Source organism: Mustela nivalis (genome assembly GCF_964662115.1).
Source record: "Mustela nivalis genome assembly, chromosome: 7".
Classification (NCBI taxonomy): domain Eukaryota; kingdom Metazoa; phylum Chordata; class Mammalia; order Carnivora; family Mustelidae; genus Mustela; species Mustela nivalis.
In genome coordinates this window covers 37,612,880-37,640,874 of record NC_139026.1, presented here as the reverse complement: position 1 = coordinate 37,640,874, position 27,995 = coordinate 37,612,880, and the positions used below count along the sequence as shown (strand labels likewise).

Here is a 27,995-nt window from a genome sequence, read left to right as displayed (position 1 = left end):
TTGTCCTGGAGCTTCAGTCTGGAGGGCAGACCTTAGTTTGCCACATATTTAGAGGCCATGTAAGTGTTCTCAGGGAGCATTTGCTGGGGGAAGTCACCTTTGTGCTTTCCCTTGGCCTCAGTAAGCTTGCTGGTATCTCCCAGAAAGAAATGTTATACTCATTTGGAGCCCTGATTTTTACAACATTTGCTCAAAGGACATCTTCAGACCACCTGGTTGGGAGGCCAGCAGGATTTATCATTGTGATCCCACAGGAGTATATATATTTACTTACATTAAAAGCTGCTTCCTGGGGTTCTATATTTCCTGTCAGACTGAAACTAGGTGATGACTGAGATCTCTCCCTTTGGAATACTAGCAGGTCTTGGCACACCTCTTCAACTGGGACCTAGGAAGAATAAGCCAGACTTTTTGGAGAATCACAAAGGTTTGAGAGACAGCCAAGAGCTGGGACAAGGTTGAACAATAAGGTTTCTTTCCTACATGAGGTCTCTCCTTCAAGAGTGGGGGAGGGAGCTGTTTTCCTAATACGTGGAAACCAACACAGAGAGAGCAGCAAGATGAGGGATCGAAGGATTCTGTTTTAAATGATAGGAAAGGATAAAACCTCAGAAGAAGACCATAATTAAATGGAGATAAGTAATTTATCTGATAAAAGTCAAAAGTAGTCATCAATAAATGCTCACCAAACTTAGAAGAAGAATGGATGAACACAGTGAGAACTTCAGGGAGATAGAAAATAGAAGAGAGTACCAAACCAACTCAGAGAACTGAAGGATACAGTAGCTGAGCTAAAACAACAGCAACAACGACAAAAATAAAACCAAAAACTAAAGGGGTTCAACGGCAAATTAGATAAAGCAGAAGAAAAGATCAATGATCTAGAAGGTAGGATTGTGGAACTCAGAGCAACAAAAAGAAAAAAAGAATTTTTAAAAGAGAAGATATCTAAAGGGACTTAGAGCACAACATCAAGTGGAATAACATTCACATGATAAGAAGGGGCCGAAAACTTAATTTGAAGAAACAATGATGAAAGCTGCTTTAACTTATGTAGGGAAACAGACATCCAGATCCAGGAAGCCCAGAAAATTTCAAAAGGGAAAAACCCAAAGAGATTCACACCAAGACATATTACAATTAAAATAGCAAAAGTTTAAGAGAGAATTTTAAAAGAAGCTAGAGAAAACATTATGTGTTATGTAAAGAGGAACCACTGTAAGACTTTGGAGACTTTTTAGCAGTAATTTTGCAGGCCAGAAGAGAATGGCAAAATATATTCAAAGTGTTGAAAGAAAAAACTTCCAACAAAGAAAATTCTACACAGCAAAATTATCATTTAGAATTGAAGGAGTGGTAGAGTTTTCTAGACAAACAAAAGTAAAAGTTCATCATTACTAAACCAGACTTAGAAGAAATATTAAAGCTTCTTTGACCTGAAAATAAAGAGCACTTGTTTGTAACAAGAAAAGCTATCAAAGTATAGATCCTATTGGTAAAGATAAATATATAGTACAAGTAGTGGATTAATCACTTATAAAGCTAGTATGAAAGCTAAAAAACGAAAGTAGTAAAAATAACTAAAACTACACATTTATTAAGGGATACATACACAAAATAAAAATATGTGAGATGTGACAACAAAAACATAAAATGTGGGCAAGAAGAATAAAAATGTAGAGTTTTGCAATGCATTTGGATTTAAGTTGCCATCAACTCAAAATAGACTTAGTCTATATATAAAATGTTATATGTGAGGCTCACGGTAACCACAAAAATACACTTTTGAGTATCTATAGTAGATACTCAAAAGGTAGTGAGAAAGGAATCTAAGTATAACACTAAAGAAAGTCATCAAACCACAATGGAAGAAAGCAAGTGGAGAAGAAAGGAACAGAGAAGAAAGCCAGAAAATGATCATCAAAATATCAATATACACATACATACCAATAATTACTTGAGGGGTGCCTGTCTGGCTCAGATGGAGGAATATGTGACTCTTGGTCTCAGGGCCATGAGTTTGAGCCCCATGTTAGATGTAGAGATTGTATGAATGAATGAATGCAATTATGAATGTATTAAATTCTTCGAAGGAAAAAGATGTTCCATAAAAATGAAAACTGAAAGAAAGCTGTGGTAGCTATACTAACATCTGGAAAAATAGACTTTAAAACAAAGGGGTGCCTTGGTGGCTCCGTTAAGTATCTGACTCGTGGTTTCAGCTCAGGTCTTGATCTCATGGGTTGTGGGATCAAGCTCTACATGGGGCTTCATGTCCCACGAAGAAGGGGCACAAAGGGCACTAAGTGGCTTCGTGCTTAGATTCTCTCCTTCTGCCCCTTCTCCCACTCGCATGCTTTCCCTCCCTCTTTCTTCCTCTCTCCATCTCTCTCAAGTAAATAAATCTTTAAAAAAAAAGTCTATAATAAAAGATGAAGAAGGGAATTTCATAATGGTAAATCTCAACCCAACAGAAGTATATAACATTTGTAAATGTTTATGCACACAACATAGGAGCATCTAAATACATAAAGCAAATACTAAAAAAAAAGAAGAAATAGGCATCAGTACAATGATAGTGGGGACTTTAATACACACTTACATCAATGGACAGATCCTCCAGACAGAAAATCAGTAAAGAAAAATCAGCCTTAAATGACACATTGGACCAGACAGAGTCAATAGGTAAATACAGACTATCCCATCCAAAGACAGTAGAATATACATTCATCTTAAGTGCACATGAAATATTCTCCAAGATAGATCACATGTTGGCCACAAAACTAATCTCTATAAAAAGACTGAAATCCTATCAAGCATCTTTTTTGACCACAATGGTATGAAACTATAACTCAGTTATAGGAAAAAAGCTGAAAAAGTCACAAAATATATCGAGATTAAACAACATGCTACTGAACTGTAAGTAAGTCAATGAAGAAATCAGGGGAGAAATAAAAAATACTTTGAGATATTTTGGTGTAGTACCAGTAGTTTATTTTGGCTTTTGTGTCCCTTGCCTGAGGGGACATATCTGGAAAGATGTTTCTATGGCTGATGTCAAAGAAATCACTATACCTATGTTTTTTTTCTAGGAGTTTTATGGTTTCAGTTTTCATATTTAGGTTTTTTAAATCCATTTTGCGTTTATTTTTGTGTATAGCATAAGAAAGTCATCCAGTTCCTTTTTTTTTTTTTGTTGTTGTTGTTGTTTTTTGTATCATCTGTCTAGTTTATCCAGCATCACTTATTGAAGATTCTCTCTTTTTTTCCATTGTATTCTTGCCTTCTTTGTCATAGATTATTTGATAATGTAAGCATGGGTTAATTCTCATAAATCTTCAATCTTTTAAAAAAATTATATTTATTTATTTGGTATTGAGAGAGAGCACAATAAAGAGAGTGGTGGGTCGATGAGAGAGAGAAGCAGGCTCCCCGCCAAGCAAGGAGCCAGATGCAGGACTTAATCCCTGGACCCTGGGATCAAAACCCAAGCCAAAGGCAGATGCCCAACTGACTGAGTCACCTGGGTTGCCCAAAGAAGCTTAATTTTGATGTGAATCTCTTTACCCCCCTCCCTTGCCACACAACAATCAGAATTCTCTCTCCTGGAAGTATAAAATATGTATCATTCTTGGGTTTAAAATCTCCTGCCATGGCTTACAATGCTCTTCCTTTCTCTTGTGACCTTATCTCTTCTCCTTCCAATCTCTGTCAGCTCAGGAAAGGCCACTGTCCAAAAATCACTGCCCAATTTTTGCCATCCTCTCCTCCTTCAATCCGTCAGCTAGTTCTGACATTTAAACCTCTAAAACAGATTGTCGGTGTGTCTATTTCTCTCCATCACCACTGCACCTCTCATGTCCTAGTCACTATAACTTCTTACCAAGACAGCAGTCTAGGTGACAGATGGTAGCTTCTCACATCCCAACTGGTCTCTGTTTCCATTCTTGATTCCCTTATAATCCACTTTGCATATAACAGCCAGAGAAAGAGAGAGCTATTAAAAACACAGTGTCTTTCATTGTTTTACCATCTTCTGGTAGATTTCCATTGCCCTTCAAATAAAAACTAAACTCCCTGCCATGGTCTCCAAGACCTTATGTGATTGGACCTTCATCTAACTATCCTGTCTACTTAGTTACTATGGGTACAACCATATGACTTTCTTTCTACTCCTCTAGCATGCCCAAAACATCTTCATTTCAAGGTTTTCCCCTTGACCTTCATTTTGCATGGATATCTTGCTTTCAGTTTTGGTTGTCTTTTTCCTGTTACTAAATTCTAATCTCAAATATTATCTTCCCATCTCCTTTTCTGATTGTGTAATCTAAACAAAACTGCTCTTTGATCTAAACAAAACTGCTCCTTGATGTAGCTGAGTTATCTCATTCATTTATTTATCGAGTTCCCTTGCTATTAGGTGCTCCTGCTAGACAGTAACTTCCCTACAATCAGATGTCTTTTCTGTCTTCTTTATCCCAATTATACCTAGTGCCTATTCTAATGTTTACCCTGAATAAGAAGCTCAATAAATATTTGATAAATAAGTAAAACATAACATTGTTTCCCCATATATGATTGGGAGGGAAGATATCAATACTGAATACAGTATCAGGAAAATGTAAAACTTGAGATGCACTTTTACTAGGCTTCATACTCATAGAAAAGAAATGATTCCACATGAGCAGGTTCACAAGGTCATGAATGAGCATTCTATTTGTTACTTCTAAATGTCATTCAATGATAGGGGCCTCCTTATAAATCATTCATTGAAAATCCTATTCTTTCTGAAATTATTTGATTCATTTTTATATTCAGTATAGGTGAAAATCCTAAACATTTTTAATATTAATTGTAAAAAGTTCACATTTTATTTTACCCTTACCTGTTTGTACTAATTCTCATTTTTCAAGGCAAATGCCAAAAAAAAAAAAACTTTCTTTGGGGTTAACTGAGGCTATAAAATTATTTATTGTCAGATGAAACATATAAGTCTAGAGTTAATTTTTCCTATTTTTGTATGAACACTTTTTCCCCAGAGACTGTAAATTATGTATATACTAATAAATGAAACTTATTCTAAGAAATCACGTTAATATTTAGGATTCAGATTATTTTTCAACTATGTTATATTACTAATGGCTATCCTAATCATTCTCAACCAATGAGATTATTTGTTAAATTTTAATGAATTAAGCAACAGTATCCTGTTTGCTTAGCACAGTGTAATTGCATAATTGGGATCATTTACCTAATCATTTAAAATTAATCATCCCAGATCTTCAAACTATGCTTTAAAAGTAGAAATAAAGCCAGAATTACATTTTTTTTTTCAATTGATTTTTGTTAGATGCATAGTCCCCATACTTTGGGAAACAAATCTCTATCCTTCAAACTGGATTTTAGGAATTTATATATTTTACATGAGATCACCACAGACTGTTTCTTTTCTTTCTTTCCATTCATTAATGCCTTAATGTAACTCTTCATATGTTCAAATTTAGCACTCCATTAAGATTATATTCTGTTATTACAAAGTACCTTCTCCTACCATCCTTTTTGTCCTGGAAGTCTTCAGCATTCTCCTCACTCCTCCTGCCTTTCCATATGCCAGACAAGCAAGGTAATTGTCAGTGACACCTTATAAATCAATAAACAATGATATGCATCCAGACCTCATGATTATCTTTCTCAGTAACAAAACACTCTTCCCACAAGACAGTGATAAACATGTCTACCTCGGAAATTTGTTTCTCTGATTCCTACCACATAACAATTGCTTTTTAAAGCATCATAATGTTTAAATAATTTATAAAATTAATATCATTATTTTCATTTAGATACATCTTTCTGTTTAACAAACATGAAATATAGAGTGAAGAAGAGTAAAGATTGTTACAGCTTTTAATGACTCAATAAATCTTCAAGGTATTAGAACTATCAGGTTATTCCACTGAAAATTTCTAAAGGCAATGCCAGTTCTCAGAGCTTTAATGAATAATCGATTGGCTCAGGTCACAATGGAAGATGGCCTGCCATGGAGCACATTTGTCAGGCATCCATTTAATAATCACTGGAGGGCGTTCTCTATCCCAGGTGTGTCTTTTTGTTGTTCTCTCTTGCTGTTTTGTTTTTGTTTGACTCCCCTAACACTGAATGTATTCTAGTTTATTTAACAGTCTTCCAAATCCTGTTTCTCTCCTGAGGCACATGTGTGAGTGCTCTGGAGAGCCCTGGGACTTGTCCTCATTGTCCATTTCCTTGACATGATGGACCCAGCTCAGTCTCAACCTTTTGCATCTCCTCTCAACCCTGTCTCTAACCCTGACATTATATCCCACTGTTTGTGCTGCCAGCGTCTCTATCCAGGGGCCAGCTTTCCTAGTGGAGTATTGGGAAGATGGTTTAAGGCTGACTACTCCATGTGCTTGTACTTGATTTATAGGACATTGTCATCTTTGTAAGGGCAGAAGTGGGTGTACAGATTGTTCCATGGCTCTTTTTTTGCAATGTTCTTTCTTATCAATTTCCTTTTTCTCTGACCACTTGGGAACATGAGCAGCAGGTCTGCTAAGTACATGTCCAAGTGGGAGATGTCATTCTTTCTAGTAGGCACCCTCAATTTATAGTAGAGATACACGTCGGTCTCATTTACCTGCAGTGTGGGGGGTGGGCAGAATCCCCCTGTTTACAATACCTTGGGATGCCAGGGAAAAGCCATGGTCTTCTTTACGAAGTCAGAAACTTGCGACTCCAGTGATTCCTGCTTTTTCTTCCTCTAGTATTCTGCTTATGTGGAGTTGGGAGAGTGATATTTTTTTGTTTTCAGGTGAACAACATGAAAAGTCCAATTCATTATGCAGTACATCTATTATACACATATCCACATATAAGTCAGAATATATACATATATACACACATATGTATACAGATACATATTTTAAATACTTCATTTATATATATTTGTATATACATATGTATATATATATATATATATGTATGTATGCTATATATATATGTATGCATGGATGTGTGTGTGTGTGTGTATGAAATTTAAAAACTATTTGAGACTTTGTGTTTTAGTACATAAACTTCTGAGTCAGACAATTATGCTTATTAACTATGTGAACTTCACTCAGTTATTCAGAATCAACTGGCCCCAAATTACTCCTTGATGAAGACAGGAAGAATCACAACCCCTTCTTTTCAGTATTAATGTCTGTGAATTTGACTGGTACAGAGTTGGTGCTAAGTAAATTATTTTTTAACAGTCAAAAGCATAAATTTCTCTCTTTCTCTAGATATTCTTTTGTATGACATCTAAAAAGGAAAATACATTTCAAATAATTGTGGATGACAACAAAGCCAAAGTAAAGGATTTGATTCCAGGGGTGGACTACATGTTGGACATGAAGACAGTTAGAGGCAGAGATTACAGTGTATCTGTAATGACGAAAGTGGCTACAAGTAAGGTTATATCATAAATAAATTCTTTGCCGTATAGTTTTATAAGAACTTAAAGTGTTTTGGCTTAGCATAAATATAGCTATTTTAAAACATAAATCCTGATAATGAAGGAAAATTATGACGATAAAAATATGGTTAAGATAATTCTCAAAAACTATATGAACAACAAGCAGATCTTTGTATGACTAAATGCATTGAGACGTACCTAGAGCTTTTTCTAAATAATCTGAAGCCAACATGTATATATAAGTGTGTGTATTATTTATCACATATATGAAATACACATGTGTGCATACATGCATATATGTTTGTGTATATACACAAACACTGTATATAGTACGCCACAATAATATAAACACAATTCATTTTCTACTGAGGAAGGGGTTTGATAGGAATTTTTTCCTCCCTGATATTTGTAAATTTACTGTAAATCAGTTTCATAATATTTTGGATGTGGTGGAATAATAGTATCTTACCAATAATTCTTACGAAAGTGTGTGTGAGGCCTACAAGATCCCCTCTCAGTGCAAATGAATTGGTAGTGCAAAAAACAACATTACTTCCTTTGACCAATGTATTAAAAATGTAGCAATATAGGAATGCTAAAAGCTTTGATGTAACCAGAACCACATTCGAAATTACCCTCACTTCTGACCCTTGTTCACTCTCTGACTGACTTGTTCACTTCTGACCCGTGTTCACTCTCTGACTGACTTGTTCCGTTTCTTTCTGCCTTGCCTTGCCTTTCCCTTCCTTGCCTTCCAATCCCCTCTCTTTCCTTTCTCTTTCCTTTCCCTTTTCCTTTTCCTTTTCTTTCCTTCCTTTTTCTCTTCTTTTTTTCTTTGTAGAAAGCATGAGGTGGAAGGGACAGAGGGAGAGGGAGAGAATCTCAAGCAGGCTCCATACCTAGCAGGGAGCCTAACAAAGCTTTATCTCAAAACCTGAGGTCATGACCTGAGCTGAAATCAAGGGTCAGATCCTTTAACTGACTGAACCACCCAGGCACTCCATTGTTCTGTTTCATTTTTTATTCAATATGTAGCTAACTGCTAGTCGCAGCTAACAAATTTGGGATTATATGGTATAAGGATCCTTCCGTTACAAGCACTCAGGGGCACAAGTCTACAGGAATTACTAGTGACTTGACTTATGATTGATTAAGGAAAGACATTTGGGAACTAGGGAAGATATTAATGAGTCACTTAAATTGAAGCTAAATATATATAATGTCCTGTTTCTCTATTTGCAGAGCTGAACATAGAAGCTGTTATACATGAAAAAATTTAAGGATTGGTACCTAGATGATTAAATTATATTATTCATTTTGCTTTGTGTATATGTGTGTGTGTGTGTACATAATTTTAACTTATATATAATTTACCTTTTCAATAGAACCATCTAGGATATGTGGCTTAACATTAAAAGCTGTGAATACTACTTCTGCACATTTAATGTGGAATCCAACAGAGACCAGTTTCACTCAGTACAAGATTTATATATCAAACAGAACATTTGCAGACGAACATTTTATTTGCGGAATTATTCCAGAACACACAGTTACAGATCTGACTCCTGGTGGAATACATAACATCGTCATACATAGAGTGAGAGGCAATGTTGAGAGACCTCGCACATTTATCAGAGTTGTTACAGGTATACAAATTCTTATTGATATTTTAAAAATTAACATTTGTGTTACATATTATATTGTTCAAGATACAATTTCAGTGCATTTTTTTTAATTTGAAAATTTAAACTTTGTAAAATGAGGGTAAAATACTCATTTTATTGGGATAGTCTGTGCATTTTTTGAAAGAATATAGGTAAAATGCAAATTGGATTAAATAGTTTCTGGTGCATGGTCAGTGCTCAGGAAATGTAACTAATACTACACTTGAATGTCACATCAAATTAGAGGTCCAGCTAGTGAAAGTAGGTGGATGATTTGGGGATCATCCATTCTCCTAAAAACTTACTCATTGTTTTTCGTGTCCTACGAGGTGATATACGTGTAAAAAAGCATAGTCTTAGATTCTACAGAGAGTAGTAAAGAATGGAAGCATAATGGAACATATAGTATAAGTCAAATTAATAGGTGACACAATGGAAATAAATTCAAACTTATTCTGGTTGCATAGAAAAGGAAAAGACTAGCTCCATGGCAGGGATGGAGAAGGTTCTTTGAGCCTGGTAATGACTGCAAAGTGTAAGGCATTTTTTAATTTGACTAGAGGGCATGTGGGGTGTGAGAGGGGGAAGACTCACAGAGAGAGGGAATAGCCTACGCAGAATTATGGAGGTGAAATGAAAAAGGGCCTATTTGTGGAATAATAAGCAATTCAATATTGTAAGATTTTGTTGTTTGTATATGTGAACAAAATCATATTCTGAACAAAGCATCATTTTAAAATCCAAATGAAGCTGTGAAACCTATCAATATTTTAAATTTTTGAAAAAAGAACACAATCACGGCAATAGCTTATGAGATTGTTCTTTTTTTTTTTAATATTTTATTTATTTATTTGACAGAGGGATCACAAGGAGGCAGAGAGAGAGAGAGAGGAGGAAGCAGGGTCCTGGCTGAGTAGAGAGCCCGATGTTGGGCTTGATCCCAGGACCCTGAGACTATGACTCGAGCTGAAGGCAGAGGCTTTAACCCACTGAGCCACCCAGGTGCCCCTATGAGATTGTTCTTAAGCAATCTTTAAGACTGTGGATTCAACACAATCCAAAGCAGACATGCGATGATAACTCAGTCTGTGGACATTTGTGATGTGGCTTTTATACATAGTATTTGCCTCTAACTGCTGTTGTAACAAATTGCCATAAGCTCAGTGGCATGAACCAACAAAAAAATTTATTATGTCCTTATTCTGTAGGTAATACATTCAATATAGATCTTACCAGTCTAAAGTCAAGGTGTTTGGAAGGTTGTGTTCTTTTTAGAAGTTCCAGAGGAAACCCAGTTCTTTGCTCATTTAGAGTGTTTGCAAAATTCAGTTCCTTGACCATGTCCTTGCTGGCAGCCGAGAATTGATGCCAGCACTAGAGGAAGCCTCATTCCTTGGTTTGTAATCCTTGTCTTCCATCTCTAAAGCCAACAAAGAAGGTTGAATTGCACCCATGCTTAAACTCTCTCCTACCTTTTTTTTCCTATCACATGTGACTGTTCTTCCTTCCACTTTTAAGGGCCTATGTGTGTAGATTGGGCCTACCTGAATAATCTAGGTTGATTTCTCTGTTTTAAAGTCCGTAATCTTAGTTACATCTAAAGCCCCTATTGCCATGTAACATAACATATTACAAGGCTTCAGGGTTAGCATGTGGGCACCTTGGAGTGGCATTATTCTGCGTACTAAATAGAACTATTGTTTTCCTAAATGTGATATGTATGTGACAATGAAAAACAAGCAATGTGTTTAGAATTCATTCATCAGCTTTACTCCTGGATTTGATACTTATTAACTGACTATTATTGTTTGTTACCTAGTATCTTTGGCTTTATGTTTCAGTGTAATTTGGAGTACATGATCTTTGAGACTCTTATGACTCTTAAACATTCTATTACACTTTGTTCATTTTATTTTTTAATTTTTAAAGGTTTTATTTATTTGAGAGAGAGAGAGAGAGCACATGAGTGGGGGGAGGGGCAGAAGGAGAGGGAGAGAGAGAGAGAAGAAGACTTCCCACTGAGCAGGCAACCCTTCATAGGGCTCAATCCCAGGACCCTGAGATCATGACCCAAGCCAAAGACAGATGGTTAATCCACCTAATCACCCAGGGGCCCCTACTTTGTACATTTTAAATATTATTTATATATAAATACTCTACATCTTTGTTATTTCTTAAAGAACACATTTGTTCAATCATGTATTCAATGTCTTTTCTTCAGAGTGTCACAGTAAGTACAGTATACAATCAAACACATTAAAACTGGACCCATTCAAAAATTTTCAGTCTGTGGCAGATTTTCTAAACCTCAGTACTACTGACATTTTGGGCTGGGTGATTCCCTCTGTATTATGCACTGTAGGATGTTTAGCTGCATCTCTGACCTCTGCCCACTACATAATAGTGTCATGGTAATCACATTCCATTTCCAGAAATCCAGAAGTTGGCAAAGTCACAAATGGTCCATGGTAAGCACTGATGTATGTGGTTGGACGGAAAGATCAAATCACTGAGCAAAGATTGAGAAAAAGCATGGTAAATATTTTGCTGATGTACAGGTAAAGAAGATTATGCAGTAAATGGAACAGAGTTTGCTCAATAAGAATTTGGTAAAGTAACCAAAACAATGTCAATGTCAGAAAAGTTTCATGGAAAATATAGACTGTCAGTGGTCATTTTCATGAAAGAGAACACTTTATGAAATAGTTAGGAACCTGATGATCTGAACGCAGTGTGGTATAGGAGATGGTTTTGAGAGATTATAGGTGGGTAATGGAAGTCACTGCTAGAGGAGAGGAGTGATTTGAAGTGAGTTGATAAGGAAGGGAAATAGAGAAAGTGGCAATCTAGGTTCCCCGGGGTGGGAGCGGGGCGGGGCGGGGGGTGTCTCTGGAGCAGGAATAGATCCTGCCACCCTGCTTTTTGCAGAGTAGTAATAATGGAACAATGTTGGGGGGGGGCATTGTGTGCAGAGCACTGTTGACATGAGGAGGGGGTTAAAATTAAGAAATGTAAAAGAGGCGATGTGATGGTTTTCTACTAGTCAGGGCTTACATTATCCTAAGCTCTTGCTATGTTCAAGCCACTCTTCTAGACATTTTATATGTATTAACTTATTTTATTCTCACAATAGTGTATAGAGTAGCAGTATTATTATCTCCAAATTGATGCAGCCAGTGAGGTACAGAGGGGTTAAGGATTTTGCCTAAAATCTTACTTATGTGGCAGAGCCAGGGTTTAAACCCAGTAAACCAGTTCCAGGGCCCATGACCAGTGCCTGTTACTAAAAAATGATTCCTTGTTTAGACTTACGGCACCTAAGGTGATGCTGACTTACTAGAGAATGCTTATTTTATTAATAATTTATACCTATTTTTGAAATAGGAGAAAGCTATAACCACTTGATGAATATGTGTTGCCTTAGATGGAGTCCCTTTAAATTGGGGACCATTTCAAATAACAATCTTTGACTTAACAGTAAAACTATGGATCACCCTGTTGCTTGAATCCTCTATAAAGTATTGATTTATTTGGGATTTCTTGATCTGCTGTTATTTGTAAGCCACTTAGTATAGGTTAGAGAGGTGCAGTTATCTTAATTATTGAACCTTAAGTTCCAAAGCTGTTGCTTCTAGGTCTAAATCCTGGCTCTACCGAGTTCACCTATTAGCTTCGAGACCTTGGTGAAGTTGCCTAAATTCTTTGTTTCTTAGTTTTCTCATTTCTTAAATGACAATGATAATGGTATGTACTTATGAATGGTTATGACTGTTGCATAGAGCATGTGAAAGTGCTAGCCCAGGACAGATGGTATCATAAACTTGGTACAATTAGTGATAATTTTGCACGTCTTATGCATGAGTATCTCCTCAATGATAGTATATATTGTGCCCAGCTTATGATTTAGTCATGGAAGGATTTAAATGGGATATGCCAAGCTTATTCTATACAGTGTTGGTACATAGGAAGTATAAATAAAAATTCATAATAATGGTAGTGGAAACTTTTTAAGTCTTCCCATTTGATTTTTTTTCCCCATTTGATTTTAAAATAGCTGGCTTTTGTTTTCTTGATAGTGTTTTGATAAGTATGTGCAGCTTTTTTGCGGGTATTCCAAGATATGTAACATCTTCCTCTCACTTTGTGTAAGTGTGCTCTTTTGAGTCAGAATCTTCTGAGGAGTTCCTTATGTAGCTTGTTCTTCCATTTTGAGTCTCCTCTTCCTCTCTTTCTTAAAGGTTAATATACCATAGTTCGTACCAGAATTTTGTTTTTGAGGTCCTCCGAGTTCTTTTGAACTTTTTATTTCTTTGTAGACACTGATCATAAGAGTAGATTGTTGCTATTTTTTTTTTTTTTTTTTAGTTTCTCAAAATGCAGTTTAGGCAGACTTACCAAAACACTAAGGGGAAAAGTTGAGAGATTCTTTAAAGCTATACTGTCCAATATAGAGTGATAAGCAATCTGTGACTATTGAGTTTTAAGACATGACCAGTCCAAATTCAGCTGGGCGATAAGTGTGAAAGATATAGGATTTCAAAGACAGTATGAAATACAGGGAACTGGCTCATTAGCAATGTTATATTGACTAAATGTGAAATGATGTTTTGATATATTGGTTTAAATAAAATGTATTATTGGGGTAATTTTACATGTTTCTTTTTACCCTATTCATGTGGCTCACATTATATTTTTTGGACACTGCTGCTTTATAGAATCAAGAGACAGTTAAGCATATTTAAGTCTCTGAGATATCCCACAATAAAGAAAGCTGTTTAACTTAAACAAAGAAGTTATTGACAAAGTGGCTGAATCATAGAACATCTTTTAAACTCTGAGGATTTAGGTTTCTGAGAATTAGCTCAAGAAATTTAGTCTGAAAAAAAATATGTAACTATGCCTAGAATTCTGTTTGCTATCCCTAATTAAATTGAACACAATGTGATATTCTCTTAAAACTCCAAACACATCCATCTCACAATTTGATTTTTGTTGGTTAGTAACAACTTGGTTGAGAGTAATAGTTTCGCTTCACATTTTCCTGCCTTTTGAGAGATTACATTCCATGAGGTACAAATCATGTATTTATTACAGCATTTACTTTCAGTTAATTGAATCTTCCAGCTCATATTCAGGACTGTGCACTCTTCCACAATGACATAAGTGTTGCTCCATCTCCACTACTTTTTTTCTGAGGGCAAGCCTCCTGTCTCTCTGTCCAGACTACCACAGTATCCTACTAATTGCCCTCCCATTGCCATTTTCACTTCTCTCCAAGTCTCATGTTTTTCATATACTATTTCAAGCTAATCTTTTAAAATAATAATTTTAAAAAGCCACATTGATTTTTTCTTCAAATTCTCCAGGTTTCCATTGCATTTGATGGGGGGGGGGGGAATCTAACATCTTTATGATAGCCAGCATGATCATCAGACGTTCTCTTTCTTACTTGATTCCAGAAACTCAGGTTGGCCTTTCTCACTTACACTAAATTCTGTCCACTTCCAGGGCTTCTATTAATTCTGCTTCGAAAAGTCTTTACCAAACTGTGTGGAAGCTTCCAGTCTTCTCTCTCAATCAGATCGGCAGGTTTCCAGACAAATACATTCTTCCTCTTCTTGGTGAGACATGCTTTATCCTTAGCCAACCCTCCTTCAGTGTGTAATCTTAACTCACAGTCTAGGAAATTATATACTATCTCATCACCATCCCAGTAAGCAGACCTTTACTTCTCCTATCTTTTTTCTTCTTCCAAAGTTTCATTCCAGGTCCTTTTCCAGTGTCTTGACTAAGATTTCATGGATATTAGTTACTTTCTAGGATCTTGGAGGAAATAAAAAGTATTAGTCCTCACATAATTCAGTAAGCGTGAGTACTAATTGGTTGGACTTTTGTCATGTTGGATTTTTGTCTATTTTACTATGAGCTGGTGAGAAGAACCAAGCTCTTTTCTCTCGAGCTTGGGAATACAGAGGACATAGGTCTATGTTCAGAATGATCCAGGAAAAATGCCAGCGGCAGCTATGCATAATAAAGGAATTCTACCCATACAAACTGGTATTCCTCTGATCTTTTTACTTTGGCTTTCATATTTTAAAGAGTTATTATAAAACTATAGTTTTCCCTACATGGGCAATTTGGAGATGATGCTGAGAGAATGTTTATTGTGTCTTTGAATGTCATCGTGGAAATTAACTGGTCAATACCAGGGCCAGTTACCAGGAAAGCATTATAAGCCTTAAAAAAAACTTTTAAAAGAAGATAAAGAAAGACTACTCTAAAAGTATCTCTCACCTGCCCCAATGTGAGAAATTGACCTGTTAAGGTTTCTATTTTATATCACGTGACCTATCAGTTTTGTTAGAAAATATATATTTCATTTTTTATTATATTCATTTTAAATCATCTCTGATAGATGGCTTTAAAATGATAAGCAGAGTTAAATATTTAATTCCACAGTCCTTTCTTCTGGGAGTGGTATTAAATTTGTCTTTATCAGGTATGTTTTTGGCATGCTTGGCTTCATAATCTCTCTTCCTCCCCATATATTGTTTGTCTGGAATCTGCACTAAAGATAAGGGAGAGTGAAAATCTGACTCATTGGCAACCAATCAGAAGAACCTTATGTAGAAAACTCCCTTCAAGGAGGTACAGGCAGCATAAACAAGACTCTGGGAACAGTGGAAGTAAAAGTAGAAAAATATGGTTGAAGTGGCTAGAACTATTAATACTTATTGTTGAGAAGCTATTGTATTTCACTTCCTACATGAAAAAAGCTTTTCTTTTAAGGAGACACCTGACTAAATATTCATCAGAAATGCTCACCCTTTAAAAAAATTTGGCAGATGTTAGTTATATTTTTTCCAATTATCTTCTGCTTTATAAAATATCCAGTTAATTGGATCAATAGTTTGGATTTAAATAATTTGCTTAAAATGATTCAAGTTTTCAATTAGAGCTTAAGGTTTATAAAACAATTTGGGCAACCAGCAGATTTTAGCAGGTAAAGAATATCCCAGAAACAGATACATTAATTGATATATTATTTCTGATAATTATACTTAAAAATATTTATTATTAAAGATTTAGATGCATAACACTTTTGTGTGATCAGAGATAATTTAGAGGATTTGGTGCCTTTTAGCAATGTGATTATATTGAAATCTGACAGACTGTTGATTTTCATTTTTTCTTTTGAATATTTAGGAGAATAACTCTATTTCAAACCTCTATTTTTCAATATCAGAACCGGAAAAACCCGAGAAACTTAAAGCCTTCAATATTTCCACACATTCCTTTTCTCTCTACTGGAGCCTGCCCTCTGGCCATGTGGAAAGGTTTAATGTGGATCTTGTTCCTGACAGCGGCTTTGTTACTATCAAAGATCTTGGAGGTGAAGAGTATCAGGTATAGTTTTCATTATCATACTTGCCGAGCCAACTTGTTTTATATTTGGTCCTCATAGGAAAGTTCTTTATGAAACTCATACACCATGAACACTTTGAGAGTTTTTAAAAGCATAAAATGAAGACAAAAACACTGATGCTGAGTTGATGAGTGTAAGTTTCAGCATGGGTGGACTGTTACCTTAGCAACGTCTATGCCTTTTTTCTTAAGTCTTACCCTGAACCTACAGCCAGCCATCCAAGGGTTCATGAATAGTTTAACAAAGAAAGGGCAGAGCTATTGAGTAATCCAGGCTCATTAATTGTGTACTTGCCAGGAGGATCTGTCTTTAAATCATTAATGCAGGCAACATTTCTCTCTAGAGCCATCAATGTGATTCCACTGCCTGAAAAATGTAATAATGATGGATTTTCTTATCATTTTTCTTTTACTTTTTATTGGAGCTTCAGAGACACAGGTATTTCATACATACTCTTAAAAACCAGGGTTAAGTAATGGGTTGTAGATTTCTTAAGACTCTTAAATAGTTGTTTCTTGTGACAACAAACAAGAGGGATTGAAGTACTGATTTTGTTTTTGATAACACCGTATGCTTTGTAAGTTTTTATTATCTGTTACTTGGTAACTAGTTATGTGATAAAACAAATTTATTATATTTTACAATAATATGGAACTTGGAATATTTTAAACAGTGCAGAGTTTATTCTGTTATTGTTATTCTGTTATTGTTGTGATGGATTTATTGTTTTAGCTTTCTTGTTTTTCAGAAAGAGTTTTAATGCAATTATTTGGTTTTGGTGTTCCAGGTTGATGTTTCCAAAGCTGTTCCTGGAACTAGGTACGATGTAACCATCTCTACTATTTCTGCTACAACATACAGCTCACCTGTTAGTAGAACAGTGACAACCAATGTAACAAGTAAGTATATGTTCCTTCTTTTATGAAGTACTTTTTATGAAGTATTTGCAGTTAGTCTATTGGATAGAAATACTTAGCTTAGCACTATGTGCCTTATATACATGAAAACAGGTTAGTAATTAAAGCAAAATGGAAACTTAAGAAAGTGATCTGTTTAGGACTTGTGTCCTACTGGTTCTTTAGCTTTCTTGACTTTCAGAGTAAAGATAATTATACTTGTTTGTGAAATTGACCAGAGAGACCGTTAATGGTAATATTTAAATAATACAGAGCCATGAAAATAGACTCAGTACTCTTGTTCAGGAAGAATAATTAAGTTTGTAAGACTGTGTTCTGGCTTTCTTAGTTTTATGTGTAAGCTTTGCACAAATAAGTTTCTTTTAAAAATGATCTGGCATCAAAAGTGTATTTGGCATGTATGTAGTAGCATTCCATTTTTTACATTCTTATAAAAGAATGTTTCTGGTATCCCCCAAAGCATTTAATCTTTTTTTTTTTTTTTCTATTGGTAGCAAAGCTCTAGGGAAGATAAAGTCACATTTGAGAGACCATTAGTCTTAGGGAACTTGGAAAGTCTACATTTGTAAAAGCTTTCTTATTTATGATTGTGAAAATGTAATAATTGTTTGACCTTTTAACAACATATTTTTTTTAAATAGAACCGGGACCTCCAGTCTTCCTGGCAGGAGAAAGAGTTGGATCTGCTGGAATTCTTCTATCTTGGAATACACCACCTAATCCAAATGGAAGGATTATGTCTTATATTGTGAAATATAAGGAAGTTTGTCCATGGATGCAAACAGAATACACACAAGTTAGAACAAAGCCAGACAGTCTGGAAGTTCTTCTTACTAATCTTAATCCTGGAACAACATATGAAATAAAGGTAATATTTTTGTTAATATTTAGTATTAAATATTAACTATTTAGTATTAACACAATATTAAAATACTCCATTCATTTTAAAGATGAGGGCACTTTTTCCCACCTGATTAAGTCTTTACAGCCGAACACAGCCAAGTGATTGAAGAATGATCACCTGAGTCCTGACCTCAGTGCGCATCTGGGCCTTTAAAATTTGAACAACTGTTTATAACATTTTTTCATTATTAGATGTATTTGTATAATTTATTTATTTTAAAAACATTTAACTTAGCAACTTTTTCAAAGAATGAATCTAGTTTAAATGACATAATTTAGGCTTTATAGGTAAAAAATAGTCTACTTTTTCATTAACCTTTAAGTTAGCTTTGTTATTTTTCCCTTAATCCTGTTGTATTTCTGTGTCAGTTATCAAAATTTAAATAATGGAATGAAAGTTTCTATTGAGCCAGCTTCTCAGAGAACAATAAATTCAATTCAGTTCCATTCAATAAGTATTTCTTGAACATTTATTGTGTCTTTTGTGTTTATAAAAATGTTTAGTTCTTTACAATGTTTAATAGGCAAAATCAAACATCTTATTAAAAATTAAATAAAGAAGAGCATATAAAAAGCAATCCTAAACTATGCCATATGAAAATGTTTCCAATTAAGATATATTTGTGGTATTTTCAGAGGTTAGTAAAAGATACAGATATCTTTGTGATCCTTTCTATTTTCAAAATAACATCAACATATTCTTTGAGTTTTTAAGATAATTCAATATAGAGGAAAACATCTATAAAAGCTGTATAAATATGTGATAAGACATAAGTGAGATGGCTTTCTGGATGGTAAGAAATGATGGGAAAGAAAGAATTTGCCTGGGGAGGGGGTTTCATTATTGGAAGCATGCCTATTTGTGAAAGCAAAGCACACAGTAAGAATTAGAGAGCATCCCAGTAGTAGGAATCCCCTATATGAGAACAGTTAAAGGGAAATTTTTGCAAATGTCAAAGATTCATGGTGGTTATTTCATTGCAGAGACATGGGTAAAGAGTAGGAGACCTTTTCTAACTGACACATAAAATAGCACAGTATACATATATTTTGTCAACAGTACATTTTAGATTAGTTTATATGTTAAAATATACTATTGAAGGTAATATGTAAAGATTACATTTTAATGTGATCATAAGAAGCTGTTACAGACAGAAAGGTAGTTCTACTTAGATCTATATAGAGTTCAAATTGTTATTCCTTTGAATTTTCTTATTTCAGGCCTATTGGGAAGCCCTTATTCTTCTTTTAATTCCACACTTTTCTAAATCATTGTTGTGACCTTTAAGCTGTTCAAATAAATGTTAGCCATTTCAGAATTACAAAGAGTATTTGGTGCAGTACGTTTGATATCTTCAAATGTAGATCTCAAATCTATATGATCGGGGGAAAATCCCATTAAGTTCTTTACAGGTATTATTTCATTTAGTCCTTAGAACAATTCTATGACATAGATAAATCATTCTCATTTTAAAGAAAAGGAAGATGTTACCTAGAATAAGGCCAATAAATTGCCTACAACTACTCATTTAAGAATTAGTGGAGTGCAATTTAAATTAAGGTTTTCAGACTCCGGTTTTGGCATTTGGATAAGTGAAGAGTCTTAATCTCAATAATGACATTATCTCTGCCTATTCTAGTCTATTTGATTAGGATATCTGAGTTTAAAAGAATTTTTCTACCTGTTTTTCTATCTATTTTTTCCATCTTTCAAATTCAAAATACTTAGTCTAACTGATTAGACTTATTTTTTAATTGTTTTCTTGAGTATGTATTTGTTTAGATTGTAAACTATAAGGCAAGATACCATATATATGGTTTCATATTTGTTACAGAAATAGTCATAGTATCTGGCATGAAGTGAATATAATAGAAAGAGGTTGAGCTTTAGAAATAAACATAACTTCAGTGGAATTCTGGTTCTACCACTTATTCCGTAAGACTCAAGCAAGTTACTTGACTTCTCTCAACCAGTTTCCTCATCTATAAAATGCTGATAAGAACACTTCATGCATTGGTGATGTGGATAAAATGAGATGTGTAAAATTTCTAGGAGATTTCCTGGTACATGAAAGTTGCCCATAAATAACTGTTACTATTACTACTACTAATTGGCTATAAAACTTGACTATTAATTTTTCTATTGGGAATTGATTAAATATGTTGAATCAAACTATGCTGCAAATATATCCTTAAGGATAATAGAAATATGGAATAGCTCCAAGTGTACTTTCCACTTTGGGAGTTTTGCAGGGATTAAGGGAAAAATATCTTTGTCATTTAACTAATCAATATTAAAATGTTATTATTTCAGATTCTGTTTAATTAGAGAGCATGAACATAATTCTTTTGGTCTGTTTTAGGTTGCTGCTGAAAACAGTGCTGGTATTGGAGTGTTTAGTGACCCATTTCTTTTCCAAACTGCAGAAAGTGGTAATTTGCTTAAATCATTTATTCTAAATTAACTTAATTATAAGTTTTTTATTTAAAATAAATAGGTATATAAGCCAAATAATGATGTTAAAATCCATAGACTCTTCAATAGCATGGCCATTCAATTACTTTTAGAATCTTCTTAGATAATTATTCATTAAAATATATATTATTCTCTAAATTTATGAAAGCAGTGTTATCTTAAAAAAAGCTTTGAAAAAATAAGAAACAGACAGTAAAAATTACCCATGACCTTGTCATATAAAAACTCTGTTACCGTTTTGGTGCGCTCCTGGCTGGTCCTTTTTTCCTCTTATGAATATGTGTCTATATGAGTGAGTATATGTTCATGAAAGTAGCCTTATACCATTTATACAAGTTTATATCCTGCTTTTTCCTGTTAATATCAAATCATATACATTTTTATGACACTAGACCTTTGGAAATATGGATTTTATAGTTATCATATTATTCTATAACATGTAATCATTTTCAAACCAATGTAAGTTACCTCCCTTCTTTCAATGGTGGAGAAGAAAGAGTTTGATGTATTATTGATGCCTCTTTCTCATAGTAAACTCTAGTCTATCAGCAAATCCTGCCAGCACTATATCCACATGCATCCTGAATCTCACCCCAATTGCAAATCACTCTAATTTATTATCACTTCTTGCCTGAGCAACTGAACGTCTCCTTACTGGTTTTCCTGTTTCCAGCTTACCTGTCTACAATTTTCCATCTCCACAAGAGTTGCATCATCGTTTTGAAACATAAGCCAGACCATAGTATTTCTCTCTTCTTAGTAGGGTTCCTATCTTACTCAGAATAAGACCATAAGTCCTTCCCATGGTGCATAGCACTCAGGATGTTCTTTTCCCTCTCTGATCCATCTCTAACATTCTCCCTTCCCTCCAAATAACACCATCCATACCTATCTTCCATCATAGAGCCTTTGTACTTGCTGTTTCCTCTAACTGAAATACTCTTTCACTAAATATCCACATCTCTCTCTCTCTGCTAGTTAATTCAAATCTCACATTAGCTTTCCTAACTATACCTCCTAAAATAGGCTGTATTTCTTCCTGTCCATCTCTAGTCCTAACAAATTATTTTTCTTCATTAGAGCAGCCTGATATAGTACACATTTACTTGCTTATTTTTTATTCTATATATCAGCCTAGTTAGAACACAAGATTTTTGATAAAAATAAGTTAACGAATGGAGGTGTTTTTATTTATTTAATAATTCCTCTATTTATTTATAATAGTAAAAAGTTAGGACCAATAAATGCAGAACGATTAGATAAATAATGGCATCTCCATTCAACAATAGATATTTTCTGTGCAGCTTACATTCTGTGGGCTGAGATAACTATGAGTTACTAAGTAATATGTCAGGTTAGTGGTAACTACTGTAAAAAGAATTTCCATAATTTTTTGCAACTATAAATGTTCTACATATTTAGAAGATAAAAATCTTCCAGTGAACTGCTTTATGCCAATGAGATAAGTTGAATGAACCCTGTGTATCTAGAGGGGCTAATACAATGGCTCATGTTAAAAAAGATACATCAAGCTTTGTGGCCTAGTTTCTGTTTGAGACATTATCTAGAGAAGCATATGAAACATGCTCTATTCCATAGAAAGTTAGAGAAAATTCAGTTTATTAAAATTAGAAATTAATCATTTATGAGATTTAAATTACTCTTGTTGATTTTGAGCATATTGACTTTCAAATTATTCATACAACTAAAATTCAAGTGGGAAAATTATCATTTCAAAATTAAATATTCACCAGGATAAAAAAGAAAAATTTATTACTTATGTTTTCAGTTTTAGGGAAGTTAATTGGATAACTTTTGAATGACATATGAAAAATTTTTTCTTGGGAGTCCTACTGTTTCTCATTTATTGTGTGTTTTTGGGCAAATTAGATATTATATAATTTCTCTTGCCCCTATATTTCCTTTTTTTTTTTTTTTTTGGTAAATATAAAGAGGTAAAGACATTAGGTAAATCTAAATTTAATTGTATCGGTATTCTACCATTTTCACCCTAAGTACCCCTTTTCATTATTTATGATATAAAGAATCCAAATTTAAGGACTAGTTTATGGAATAAATAAGCTGCATTTTTAATTTAAATAAGAAGGAATTTCTTTTCCTGTGAATAAAAATGCTCTTAGGAAGAGTGTATGAGTTAACTAGTTATACCATACTGAGTTAATATTGCATCCACAAGCACAAAAATCTCAACTTCTTAACTTACTGTGAGGCATTATTTCAGATAAACATAGAATTTATTTGGGCTTTGGGATAATAGAATGCACTTCCATTTTCAACTTGATGAATCATTAGAAATGCAGGAAAAGTCTCTATATTGGATTTATGAAGTTTTTTTCTGGCTCAATAAATGTATACTTTGCATAACATATACTTTGTAAAGTTGTAGACACCTTCACACAACTTATACAGATTTATGCATATCACTAGTCTAGATATATCCTCAAAGTGTTAGAAGACACCTAACTGAAAGATGAAATGACTTTATGAACAGAAGTTTTTGGTGCCACAGTGTCAAACCTTTGCTTGGATCAAGATGGATGAATTCATTCTATGAACATCAAGAAATAATGGGTTTTGGCACATGAAAGTTCAGAAGTAGAAACTGCAATATTTAGGGAAAGACCTACCAACTACAGAAAAGAGCCAGCATTATTCTTCGGACATAATGAAGTCAAAAAAGAAAATAAAAGCAGAAATATTTAATTGAGATTAAAAGGATTAAAGCAAGTTAATAAAAATACCTTTTTCACTAAATGTTTAGCATATTTTATTACTTTCTTTTTAAAAAATATTTTATGCATTTATCAGAGAGACAGAGAGAGAGAGCACATGAGCGGGGGAGGGACAGAGGGAGAAAAAGAAGCAGAATCCCCCGCCAAGCAGGGAGCCCAACAGGGGGCTCAAGAGGGGGCTCAATTCCAGGAGCAGGGCTCAATCTGATCCCAGGACCCTGGGATTGTGATCTGAGCTGAAGTCAGATGCTTTAACTAACTGACTGAACCACCCAGGTGCCCCAACATATTTAATAACTTTCTATGTATTTAATATTTTGGTCACTTTTCAAATATTTCAAAATCATGTATTTAATAAATTTTTGATTATGTTATAAATTCAAGTTTATCTATACTCAAGTACTTCCCTGTGACTGTTATTGAAGCTCATTTGAAAATGTTTTGAAAGCAAATTGTATTTGTTTTTTTGTATGAATATATTTAATTTGTGTGTGTATGTCTGTGTATACAGGCATACTTATAAGAGTATATATAGTTTACACAAATAAGGAATTTGAAAGGGCGATTGGGATTCATGAATCGAGTAAAATGGTGGTCACCAGAGGATGGGGTGGGAGTGTAAGACTGATGTTGTTTATGGGTACAAACTTGCCTCAAATAATAAATAGGCATAGAGATCTGATGCACAGTATAATGAATATAGATAACAGTGTGATATTATAGTTACATAAGGTGATTTTATAATTATGTAATATCATAGAAGTACTAAATATCACTACAATGGCAGTCATAGCACAGTATGGAAATGTAGCAAATTCACATCTTGTACATCTTAAATTTATTTTATTTTTAAATATTTTATTATTTATTTGAGAGAGAGAGTAGGTTTTTCTAACAGGGTATATTTAATTTTATATAACTTGAAAAAAATAACATCTCAACATTATATAAATGCCATTCTAAATTTTATAACAGTGTTTTTTCTTTTCCTTCAATCTCTGTTACTTCCCCAGCTCCAGGAAAAGTGGTGAATCTCACAGTTGAGGCTTTTAACTATTCTGCAGTAAACCTGATTTGGTATTTACCTCGGCAACCAAATGGCAAAATTACCAGCTTCAAGATTAGTGTGAAACATGCCAGAAGTGGGATAGTAGTGAAAGATGTCTCCATCAGAGTGGAAGACATTTTAACTGGGAAATTGCCAGAATGTAATGTAAGTATCATGGAACACTTTCTGTGTCTCAAAAATTTTAGGTGTGAGCCTATCACTTGAAGTTTCTAGTATCTGGAAACTTTTTAAACCACAGTGGTTATTAGCTGTTTGATTCCTTATAGTGTTCAGTTATAGTATCATGTTAGATGCAACTGACTGTATTCAAGGTGGAGTAAGAGCAGGGTTTGAGAATTCAAGAGATATAAAAATCTTACAGGAAGCTCTGAAGAGACATCATGAAAGGAGTAGCATTTGTTAATGGACCTTGGAATTGCCTTGGTGTAAGGACAGGGGAGATTGTGTGAGGAGTATTTTGGGTGGAGGATATTTAAAAAGACCTGAAATAGGAAGGTAAAGGATATCACTGAAAAAAAAATATTTCCATGTGACAGGAGGGGTAGAAAAGGCAACAGTCAAAATTATGTTCATGGAAGTAGATTGTTTTTGTTGTGCATATCTTAGGTGAAAAATTTGTTAAATGACTCTAGTCATTTATGGGAAATCCCTGGAAGTACCATAATAATGTTTTCCCAAAAGTAATCTAGATGATCTTTAGGATATTATTGATGGGAAAACAAACAAAATTACTTTTGTTTTAAATACTGTAAGTTATAGAAGTCTTAAAACCTTCTTTTTAAAATTAGGCTGTATTTCTAATACACACATATACATATATGCCCATATATATCCATATATAACATTTATGTTATTGGCTTTATCATTTAAGTATTTTTTTTGAGGAAAAAATGATAGTACCAGTAATAAAGTGATGTATGCTTGAAATTTCACAAAAGGGAGACTATCTCTTTGGTTCTTGAACTTTTAACATGAATTTCAAAAATTCTTACTAATGATTTTGCTGTTGCTAAGCCTTTTGAAATCCTATTCATAAGAAATATGAAGGTATAAAGAATGCAATAAATATATTCTCTTCTAAAACTGTAGACATAAATGGGTATAATTAAGCTCTAGCAAATTGGTCCATAACTTGGAATAGATAACAATCTATATCTATTAAAATCTTCATGAATCATATACATAAACATAAATTTAAGAATGATATTTATGCTATAAAGGAAAGAAATAAATTATACTGCTCATATTCATTAAGAGATACCACATTATTTTTCGATTGCTGTTTATTTTATTTACTAGGAGAATAATGAATCTTTTTTGTGGAGTACAACCAGCCCTTCTCCAACCCTTGCTAGAGTTACGCCCCCATCACGTACCACATACTCATCAAGCATGTTGGCTAGGAGTAAAATAAGCTCTGTGTGGAAAGAGCCTATCAGTTTTGTAGTGACACATTTGAGACCTTATACAACGTACCTTTTTGAAGTTTCTGCTGTTACAACTGAAGCAGGTTATATTGATAGTACAATCGTCAGAACACCAGAATCAGGTATGGTTTCATTTTTTGTGTATGTAGAAAAAAAAAAGAATTAAATTAGTTATATAATAATCTTTCATTTTTTCTATATAGATCTTTCTGTTAAAACCTTCTTTCCCTTCCAATAACTTTTCCCCCCAATAACAGATCATGGGCATACCATCTGAAACATCTTTAATTTCAGTACTCTTTTACAATACTAACATAAGCATCTAAAAAGAGAAAGGACATTTGGAAGAATGGATTCTTGAGCTTAATAACCATGATCCTACAATCAGCTTTAATTTATCTTTGATCTGAGCAATTTTCAAAATCATCTCTGCCCTTCTCCTTCTCCGATAATCATCTATACCCTCCTCTCACTGATACTGTTACAACCAAAAGTGGAAGTTAGACCTGTAGTAGAAGAAATATCATGTGATTCATATTTCAGTATTAGACAAAAATAGTACTTAAAAATATACCTACTTATCTTCTCTTTGTACTGGGTTTCCCTATGTGAAAAATGGAGGCAGCAATAGTACCTCCCTTATGGTGGTGGTGGTAGGATTCAATGAGTGTCATTTGTATAATTACGAAACTTGAAGAGTGCACACAATTTCTAGCTATGGGTGTTTATGTATTTAATTATGGGATTACAGTATTATATATATGTAAATTTATGTAGTTACTGACATAATACTATATTAAATATATAGTATGAGACATTCCATTGTGATTGGTAATTTTTGAGGTTACTGGAAATTATTACTGGTAGGGTAATTTCCCTAAAGCACAGTATTTTTTTTTCTGATGACATAGCTGTCAGCTTTTATCATTTCATCACATCAAGTTTGAAGTTTTTTCTTGATTTAAATAGTCATCTTTGAATCATACCATTTTCTCCTTCTATACTACTTATACAGTTAAAAAATAATTTCTTAAGGATAACACAAAGTGAAATTTGGTAGACAAGAACTTTGGCTTGAGAAAAATATTTGGAATGTTTCATTGCAATCAAAAGAAAGTAAAATGTGGGACTACATCTGTGAAAAGTAGACTATTTTAAAATGTCATTTTTTTATATGATGCCAATGTTACATTAGAATTTTCTAACTGTAGGTTATAAATTTCCTCTCAGAAACAAATACAAATATTGATACATAAAGTGAAGATCTTTTCCAATAAGGTAATGTAGAGACAGTTAATTCCCTGACCCATCTACCTGTGTCCACCAGGGGGAGGGTGTTTTTCAAGTCAGATGCCAAGGGCTGGTTTAATTCAATATATAGGTGTGTGTCAGGACAATGTAACTATACAAGGAACAATATTAGAATGAGAATGAAATAGCCTGTGCAGTCATATACAACATTAAATTAAAGTAGTAACTGTTGCAAATAAGTAGTTCATCTGATGATCCAGCATGCCTTATTTAAATTCTTCAATTTATTCATTTTTCCTTTTTCTAAAGTTAAAAAACCCTTTGCTCATAGTGTGATATTTTCTTTTCTTTCAGATTTTGTGTTTTGTTGTGTATATTTAATAAAATGCTCATTTATTTTAAGTATATATTATTTATTCATGTTTTTCTATAACCCTTTTAGTGCCTGAAGGACCGCCACAAAACTGTGTAACAGGCAACATTACAGGGAAGTCCTTTTCAATTTCATGGGACCCACCTAGTGTAGTAACAGGGAAATTTAGTTACAGAGTTGAACTATATGGACCATCAGGTAAGTCTCAAACCAGTTTTGTGTTTACCTTTTGGAGTAAGAATTATACAAAGCACATTAGTAT

The 27,995-nt window shown here is 33.9% G+C and overlaps 2 protein-coding genes across 2 annotated transcripts in view; both read left to right on the top strand.

Annotated features, from left to right (window-relative positions):
• LOC309870212 (tenascin-like) overlaps positions 1–16,551 on the top strand; it is a gene marked incomplete at its 3' end in the record, with an annotated part of 61,593 nt that extends 45,042 nt beyond the window's left edge. Inside the window, exons 16-18 of the mRNA XM_082742416.1 lie at positions 7,302–7,467; positions 9,016–9,120; positions 16,385–16,551. Of these exons, the coding sequence (XP_082598542.1) occupies positions 7,302–7,467; positions 9,016–9,120; positions 16,385–16,551 (438 nt within the window). The remainder of the gene's footprint in view (positions 1–7,301; positions 7,468–9,015; positions 9,121–16,384) is intronic.
• Positions 16,552–16,933: 382 nt separating this feature from the next.
• PTPRQ (protein tyrosine phosphatase receptor type Q) overlaps positions 16,934–27,995 on the top strand; it is a 198,273-nt gene continuing 187,211 nt past the window's right edge. Inside the window, exons 1-7 of the mRNA XM_082742760.1 lie at positions 16,934–17,002; positions 17,352–17,463; positions 18,123–18,349; positions 20,748–20,817; positions 24,627–24,826; positions 25,982–26,231; positions 27,803–27,931. Of these exons, the coding sequence (XP_082598886.1) occupies positions 16,946–17,002; positions 17,352–17,463; positions 18,123–18,349; positions 20,748–20,817; positions 24,627–24,826; positions 25,982–26,231; positions 27,803–27,931 (1,045 nt within the window). The 5' untranslated portion in view covers positions 16,934–16,945. The remainder of the gene's footprint in view (positions 17,003–17,351; positions 17,464–18,122; positions 18,350–20,747; positions 20,818–24,626; positions 24,827–25,981; positions 26,232–27,802; positions 27,932–27,995) is intronic.